The sequence below is a fragment of the Lithobates pipiens genome, unplaced genomic scaffold (genome assembly GCF_037356315.1).
Source record: "Lithobates pipiens isolate NorthernLeopardFrog02 unplaced genomic scaffold, aLitPip1_a1.2 Scaffold_19, whole genome shotgun sequence".
NCBI lineage: Eukaryota > Metazoa > Chordata > Amphibia > Anura > Ranidae > Lithobates > Lithobates pipiens.
In genome coordinates this window covers 586,734,882-586,744,138 of record NW_027507764.1, presented here as the reverse complement: position 1 = coordinate 586,744,138, position 9,257 = coordinate 586,734,882, and the positions used below count along the sequence as shown (strand labels likewise).

The 9,257-nt window shown below is 44.2% G+C and overlaps 1 protein-coding gene across 1 annotated transcript in view; it reads right to left on the bottom strand.

Annotated features, from left to right (window-relative positions):
- Positions 1–1,046: 1,046 nt before the first annotated feature.
- The window catches only part of MYL3 (myosin light chain 3), a 43,461-nt gene continuing 35,250 nt past the window's right edge, over positions 1,047–9,257 (bottom strand). Inside the window, exons 5-6 of the mRNA XM_077493523.1 lie at positions 5,781–5,813; positions 1,047–1,295 (exon numbers count right to left, since the gene is read on the bottom strand). Coding sequence (XP_077349649.1) covers positions 5,785–5,813 — 29 coding nt within the window. The 3' untranslated portion in view covers positions 1,047–1,295; positions 5,781–5,784. The remainder of the gene's footprint in view (positions 1,296–5,780; positions 5,814–9,257) is intronic.

The window sequence follows — 9,257 nt, the reverse complement described above, 5'->3', positions numbered from 1 at the left end:
CACTTTTGGGCCCTACCTTCTATACATTACCGTATTTATGGGCGTATAACACGCACCCCAAGTTTAAGGAAAAAAAACTTACATTTAAACGCCCATCAATGCAGCCTTGTCCAGTGTCATTTGCAGCCTTGTCATTGCAGTCTTGAAGTTTAAAAATGGCGCTGCCAAGATACAGAGTCCTGTATATCTTGGCGGCTCTCCTGTCCTCTTGGCGGCTCTCGGGGCCTCTTGGCGGCTCTCGGGTCCTCTCGGTGGCTCTCGGGTCCTCTTGGCGGCTCTCGGGTCCTCTCGGCGGCTCTCGGGTCCTCTAACAGTCCCGAGCAGAGCCGAGAGTAGCAGAGTATACTCGGCTCGGGTCACAGTCATGCCCATTCCCTTTGTTATGTCCATCATAGGGTGGGACTGGGCGTGACTGTGACCGGAGCCGAGTACACTCGGCTATGTATCTCGGCGGGGCCCCCTATTGGGCGGGGCCCATGGGCTTGAGCCCAGTCAAGCCCAATGGTAAGTCCTGCCCTGCCTACATAGTTCCAAGACCAAGGCCACTTGGCAAGACCAGCAACATGACTGCAAGAGAGTCATTCCGTACCACCACGGTAAGGGGGCATTCTTCCATCTCTCCACTACCAATGTAAGGGGTATTTGCTCAATGACTCCTCCAATTGACTAATCTGAACAGGGGGTACCCTGAGACCTGAACATTGTTTCAAGAGTTCCTCTGGGGTAAAAAGTTTTGGAAAGGCGGGTCTAGAGAATGGACAGAACTGTTTTTTAATATTGATTTTTAATGAGGTTCGGATTTGGAGCGTGAACTTTGTCCATGTTGGCTGAACCTCCTCGAACTGAACCCACGTCTGCCCGTCTCATCCCTGTGTCTAATTTAACCTTCTTGATAACTCAACAGAGTCTGGCAGATGATACAACATGAGAAAACTCCAGAACAAAGCTACCTGGAAGAGAGACGTTTGTATAACTTCAAAGCAGACAAAGAAGACTCATAGACAACGAAGACTCATAGACAATGAAGACTCATAGACAATGAAGACTACCTTTTACACCAAATGCCATCAGAAGAGCTTTATTGGCTACGCTTTGTACAAAGTTCTATGTTGTTAAGTATAACAAAAATATATGGGCGATGCAAAGTCCTGCTTGGGTAGAAATATAGACTTTTCGATGGGAAGTTGTCACTCCGGGATGGGAACGTTACATCTTTCGGAGGATTTTGATTGAAAGATTTGGTTGGAGATACACGGTGTTATTTGATTATTTTGTGATGAAGTATTTCAGAAGAACTTAAAAGAATAATAATAAAAATAAAAAAAAAGTGATTAGATACAATAGATAGATAGATATAGATAAAATAGAAGACTCATGTATACCAAATGTCTTCCATTATCTCCATTTGCATTTGGTCAAATCCAAAATGTGATGTGAGGGCATTGTAAAGCGGAGCTCCACCCTAAAGTGGACCTTCCGCTCATTGGAATCTGCACCCACTTCCGGTGTAGATTCTGCAGAAGCTACGCCCCTTTCCGCAGAATCTACGCCCCTTTCCGAAGGTCCCCCCGCTGCCTGCTGGGAAACACACGGATCCCAGAGGCAGCGGGGGCCATCCTTATTGCGCAGCGCGACTCGCGCATGCGCAGTAGGGAACCGGGAAATGAAGCCGAAAGGCTCCACTTCCTGATTCCCATACCCAAGATGGCGGCGGCAGCACCCGAGAGACGATCGAGAGATCAGCTTCGGGTGCCGACATCGCGGGCGCGCTGGACAGGTAAGTGTCCTTATTTTAAAAGTCAGCAGCTGCAGTATTTGTAGCTGCTGGCTTTAAAAAAAAAAAAAAAAAACGGCGGAGTCCCGCTTTAATAAAGAAAGTCATTATATATCTCCTATAGTTATACTCAAAAAAATATGTGCTGAAAAAAACAAAAATAGATGCCAAATACCACTATATTGATTATATCCATGAATTATGTATTTTTAACCATGTTCTTCGTTCTTCCCTTTTGTATCACTTTTTTTTGTAATGTAATACATGGTCCCTCATTAGCCTCATTATTTCACTTCTATTTCTACAGAAAATCAGACATAAGCAAAATAAAAAATAAAAATCAGCAGTACACAAACATAATTACATAGTAGGTGAGGTCGAAAAAAGACACAAGTCCATCAAGTCCAACCTATGTGTGTGATTATATGTCAGTATTACATTGTATATCCCTGTATGTTGCGGTCGTTCAGGTGCTTATCTAATAGTTTCTTGAAACTATCAATGCACCCCCGCTGAGACCACCGCCTGTGGAAGGGAATTCCACATCCTTGCCACTCTTACAGTAAAGAACCCTCTACGTAGTTTAAGGCTAAACCTCTTTTCTTCTAACTTTTAAGAGTGGCCACGTGTCTTGTTTAACTCCCTTCCGTGAAAAAGTTTTATCCCTAATGTGGGGTCACCAGTACGGTATTTAAAAAATGAAATGATATCCCCTCTCAAGCGCCTCTTCTCCAGGGAGAATAAGTTCAGTGCTCACAACCTTTCCTGAACTTATTCTCTCTGGAGAAGAGACGCCTGAGAGGGGATATCATTTCCATTTACAAATACCGGACTGGTGACCCCACAATATACAAATACCGGACTGGTGACCCCACAATATACAAATACCAGACTGGTGACCCCACAATATATAAATACCGGACTGGTGACCCCACAATATACAAATACCGGACTGGTGACCCCACAATATACAAATACCGGACTGGTGACCCCACAATAGGGATAAAAACGTTTTCATGGAAGGGGAGTTTAACAAGACTCGTGGCCACTCATTAAAATTAGAAGAAAAGAGGTTTAACCTTAAACTACGTAGGGGGTTCTTTACTGTAAGAGCGGCAAGGATGTGGAATTCCCTTCCACAGGCGGTGGTCTCAGCGGGGAGGGCATCGATAGTTTAAAGAAACTGAACAAGCAATAATAAAATACACATAAAAGAAGGACTAAAATCCAAATGATAGAGATTGCTAACTTTGAGAAACCAAATTACTCTAAAAACACCCCCCCCAAAAAAAAAAGAAGATTTTGCAAGCAAATGTAGCTCAAGAAGCGAAATTTAGAATTTCTGCCTAAATCACGCTTCACATCCTTACTGACCTACAGTATGTCATATTGAAAACCCTTCTATGTTTTCAGGTAAATGTATCAAATTACATTACAGTATTTTATGGGTATTTTGGATACAACTTCAGAGTATCTGATTGGATGCTAGGAGATGATTGACGGCTCTCAGTCAGAAATGTTGAGTTTGACGTCTTCCTCACATGTCAGCACCGAGGCTCACATTATTCATTTCTGCTTTTTGATGCTTTAATTGATGTATAAAAACATTATAAATGAGTTTTCTGTGGTTAAAGTATTTCTGTTATGGTTGGTTATGTAACTGTTTTTATTATGCTGAGGAAAAAGAGAGAAAAAAAACAGAATTCTGTAACCAAGTTCCTTTTTAAGCTGGAAACAAATTATATTTTTAGACACCTACTGACACGTCTTCTGCCCAATCTTTGAAATCTTCATCAAGGCAAGGGAAAAAAAGAGAGAGAGAGGATAGAAAAGTAAAGGAGAGAAGAGGGGAGGGAAAGAGAGGAGGGAGAGAGGAGAGAAGAGGGGGGGGGAAGGAGAGAAGCGGGGAGGAAGAGAGGAGAGAAGAGAGGAGGGAGAGAGGGGAGGGAAAGGGGAGAGGAGAGGAGAGAAGAGGGGGGGAAGAGAGGAGAGGAGAGAAGAGGGGAGGGAGAGAGGAGAGGAGAGAAGAGGGGAGGGAGAGAGGAGAGGGGAGGGAGAGAGGAGAGAAGAGGGGATAGAGAGGAGAGAAGAGGGGAGGGAAAAAGGAGAGAAGAGGGGAGGGAGAGAGAAGAGGAGAGGAGAGAAGAGGGGAGTGAAGGGGGAGAGGAGAGGAGAGGAGAGAAGAGGGGAGGGAGAGAGGAGAGGAGAGAAGAAGAGAGGGAGAGAGGAGAGGGCAGGAAAGAGATGAGGAAGAAAGGAGAGCATGAGAAGAAGTAAAGGAGATGAAGGAGAGAGGGAGAGGAGAAGGGGAGGAGACCTAAAGAAGATGAAGGAAAGAGGGAGAGGCAGAGAAGAGGACAGGGAGACAGAGAGGGAGAGGTAAAGGAGATGAAGGAGAGGGGTAGAAGAGGAGAGGAGAGGTAAAGGAGATGAAGGAGAGAGGTAGAGGAGAAGGAGAAGAGAGATAAAGGAGATGAAGGAGATAGGTAGAGCAGAAGGAGAGGAGAGGTAAGGGAGATAAAGGAGAGAGGTAGAGGAGAGGGGAGATAAAGGAGATGAAGGAGAGAGGTAGAGGAGAGGAGAAGTAAAGGAGATGAAGGAGAGAGGAAGAGGAGAAGGAGAGGAAAGGTGAAGGAGATGAAGGAGATAGGGAGAGGAGAAGGAGAAGAGGGGTAAAGGAGATGAAGGAGAGAGGTAGAGGAGAGGAGAGGTGAAGGAGATGAAGGAGATAGGGAGAGGAGAAGGGGAGGAGAGGTGAAGGAGATGAAGGAGAGAGGGAGAGGAGAAGGGGAGGAGACCTAAAGAAGATGAAGGAAAGAGGGAGAGGCAGAGAAGAGGACAGGGAGACAGAGAGGGAGAGGTAAAGGAGATGAAGGAGAGGGGTAGAAGAGGAGAGGAGAGGTAAAGGAGATGAAGGAGAGAGGTAGAGGAGAAGGAGAAGAGAGATAAAGGAGATGAAGGAGATAGGTAGAGCAGAAGGAGAGGAGAGGTAAGGGAGATAAAAGAGAGAGGTAGAGGAGAGGGGAGATAAAGGAGATGAAGGAGAGAGGTAGAGGAGAGGAGAAGTAAAGGAGATGAAGGAGAGAGGAAGAGGAGAAGGAGAGGAAAGGTGAAGGAGATGAAGGAGATAGGGAGAGGAGAAGGAGAAGAGAGGTAAAGGAGATGAAGGAGAGAGGTAGAGGAGAGGAGAGGTGAAGGAGATGAAGGAGACAGGGAGAGGAGAAGGGGAGGAGACCTAAAGAAGATGAAGGAAAGAGGGAGAGGCAGAGAAGAGGACAGGGAGACAGAGAGGGAGAGGTAAAGGAGATGAAGGAGAGGGGTAGAAGAGGAGAGGAGAGGTAAAGGAGATGAAGGAGAGAGGTAGAGGAGAAGGAGAAGAGAGATAAAGGAGATGAAGGAGATAGGTAGAGCAGAAGGAGAGGAGAGGTAAGGGAGATAAAGGAGAGAGGTAGAGGAGAGGGGAGATAAAGGAGATGAAGGAGAGAGGTAGAGGAGAGGAGAAGTAAAGGAGATGAAGGAGAGAGGAAGAGGAGAAGGAGAGGAGAGGTGAAGGAGATAGGGAGAGGAGAAGGAGAAGAGGGGTAAAGGAGATGAAGGAGAGAGGTAGAGGAGAGGAGAGGTGAAGGAGATGAAGGAGATAGGGAGAGGAGAAGGGGAGGAGAGGTGAAGGAGATGAAGGAGACAGGGAGAGGAGAAGGGGAGGAGACCTAAAGAAGATGAAGGAAAATGGGAGAGGTTGAGGAGAAGAGAGGTAAAGAAGATGAAGGGAGAGCGAGCGGGCAAATCATAACTTCATTGTAGAAGGTAAAGTGCAGTTCACTGAGCGTTACCAGCTAGAAAGGTTCCTCCATTTTTCTGATTTTGGTGAACCGACACCATGAAATCTGGTTCCTATGAATTATACTCAATGAAGGGACAGGCAGAGAGGGAGCTGTTGCTGGAATTGGTGAAAAGATAATTACATGTCATGGGTGTTCCCTATTACAGTCAGCAGCGTTCATCTTACCTCATTAGCCATCCAGGATGTGCTTCACAAAGGCTGAAGGAAAAGAGAACAATTGTTAGTATTGGAGCCATGACTATCCTCCAAGGAGTAGACTTCCCATTACCTCGGCATTCTTCCCCATAGTAGCCGGTTACTGGAAACATGAAGCTGTGCAGTCACATGACTTTCCTCCAGGAGGACAACATTACTAAACCATGGCTGCCACTTCTCTCCTCTTAACCTCTAATCCCCTGTGATTGCAGACTAAGCCCCCCAACCTGGCAAATCTCCTCCCCCATCTCTTGGGATTAAATCGGCCATCTTGGCTTGGTCTTCCCTCTCCGTTTTTTTTTTTTTTAATTAACATTAATCGGATCCATTACCAAAACATCACATTTTTGTCTTTCTCCCCAAACGCTGTCCACAGATGACTAATATTTTTCCTTCTCGGAGTTCTCAGCTGGGCCCTTGGCTTCCATATCAAACAACGTTGTAAACAAGCATTAGAGAGAACATGGCCGATGACAGGAATCTCACAACGTACCTTCCTGCCAACTTAGCGAGCGAAAATCTCCCAAAAACGTCCAACTTTTTATACATGTCGTAACGTGTTTTTAGCCCCTGCAAGTTTTTTTTTTTTTTTTCTTCCCTCAGCTATGAGAATGTTTCCCTTCCATTAATGACGTTCTCATTTTGTAGCAGAAAAAAAAAAAAAAAGACGACTTGAACAAAAGAGAAATTCGGGAACCTGAACTTTGTATTCTGGTAAAAAACAGAAACTGGCGGCCAAGGAAAATATGAGGAATATTGTTCAACTGGAAGCCGTATATAAAAACAAGTAGCAATTACATCCGCGGCATGGGAGAGGCATGGGAGAGGCATGGGAGAGGCATGGGAGAGGCATGGGAGAGGCATGGGAGAGGCATGGGAGAGGCATGGGAGAGGCATGGGAGAGGCATGGTTCCTTTATAGGATATTCTACTTCTTCAGATTGGGGGGGGTTGGGTTCCCGGGAGGGGGGGGGGACGCAATGTTATTAGAAGGAGGAGGATCAGAAAACAGAATCATTGAAATACGTGAAGTTTAGAGATCGGTTCTTTTTTTGGATGAAGGATTTATTACTGGCTCGGGGTTCTGCCTCCTCCTAGATGGACAACAATGATGTGATGAAATATCAGATTTAGTCAGATTGATTAAATAACCTTTTCCATGGGAAACTGTCTCCAAAATGTAACTATTTTTGGATAAGAAGAGTGAAAAATAAACACTGAGGCAATTCTTCCACCGAAAAAGATACAAAGCAACTTCCATCCATCTAGCCACATATCCAGTCCATCATGTCCACCCATCCATCCAAACATCCATCCACCCATCCATCCAAACATCCATCCTTCCATCCATATATCCAGAACGTCATTTTGATATCCACATAGCCATCAATCCAACCACACACCCACCCATCCATCAATTCTTCCATCCATTAATCCATCCATTCATCCATTCAATTATCCATCCAGCCATTCTTCCATTCATCCAGTCATCTATCCATCTATCCATTCAAATATTCAATTCCATCATATCCATATCCACACATACTCATCTCTCCAACCATCCATCCAACCATTTATCCATTCTTCTATCCATTCATTCTTCAATTTTTCCATTCATCCAATCAACCATCCACCCATTTCATCATATCCATATCCACATATCCATCCAACCATTTATCCATTCATCCCTTCTTACATCCATTCATTATTCCATCCATTCATCCATCCAATCATTTATTCATCCAATCATCCATCCATTCTTCCATCCATCCATATATCCAGTCCATCATATCCACATACCCATCTCTCCAACCATTCGTCCAATCTTCCATCCATTCATTCTTTTTATTCGTCCATCCAATCATCCATCCAGTTCATCATCGCCATAGCCACACATCCATCCATCCATTCATTATTCCATTCATCCATCCAATCATCTATTCATCCATCTATCCATTCTTCCATCCATATATCCAGTTCATGATATCCATATCTACATATCCAGTCCTTCCAACCATCCACCCATTCATTTAACTATGCATCCATCCATCCATTCTTCCATCCATCCATATATCCAGTCCATCATATCCATATCCACATACGTATCTCCCCAACCATTCGTCCAATCTTCCATCTATTAATTCTTTTTATTCTTCCATCCAATCATCCAGCCATCCATTTATCCAGTTCATCATGACCATATCCACATATCCATCCAACCATCCATCCATCCAATCATCCATTCATATATCTAGTCCATTACGTCCATATCTACATAGCCAGTCCTTCCAACCATAGACCCATCCATCCAATCATCCATCCATTCATCTATTCTTTCATCTATGTATCCTTCCATGTATCCAGTTCATCATGGCCTTATCCACATATCCATCCAACCATCCATCCATTCATTATTCCATCTATTCATCCATCCATCCATCCATCCATCATTTCTTGCATCCATCCATCCATATATCCAGTCCATTATATCCATATCTGTATATCCAGTCCTTCCAACCACCCACCCACCCATCCATCCAATCATCCATCTATTCTTTCATCTATGCGTCCATCCATTCATCCATCCAATCATCCATCCATTTTTTAATCCATCCATATATCCAGTCCATCATATCCATATCCAAATATCCATCCAACCATCAATCCATTCCATTAATCCATCCCCCCATCCATCCAGTCATCCACTCCTACATCAACAAGGAAAACATTATTATTAATAGACTGACCATGTAATCCAAAACTACGCTTGGCCCTCGAGTACTTTTATTGTCCCAACTTACCCCCAGAAGCCTCTCTTTAGTTGTAAAGTGTTTGTATACTGCATCTGAACACCCAAAACCTTAGGCTTCATACACATGGGCAATAGCCTTAGGCCTTATACACATGGGCAATAAATAGACAGGTTTCACACACATGTCCAAAGTTGCAGGTGACCAAAGAGCGACATGTACTGCTTCCAAACAGCTCACTGCCTGCTTGCTTGTTGGCTGCCACTGTGTAGCTGACTATGCCATGAGATAGAAGGTAGGGGGAGGGGTTGCCCCCCACCACCACCACCCCCTTCTGACTATGCATCCCCCATTTGATCTCTTTGATACTCAGGTCTATATCACAACACCAGCCATTATCTGAGCCTCCAGAAAGCTGTTATCTAGAGCCTGTTGGTTGCAAATAATAAGCAACGAGTGGTAATATGCAGTATTTTGTATTTCATCTAACAAAAATCAATAAAAAGCCAAATAAATACGGTACAGTATTTTAGTCCTCAACTTAGAAAAAGAATAACCAGACCGGTTACAGTGAGGTGGGCTAGAAGGAGCCAGAAAGTTTCCACTGAACCATTGGAAAGCCCAATAGAGACAGTACTTGGATATTTAAATTGAAATCAAAATAACGGGTTTATTCGTCATTTAAAGCAAATTTGTCA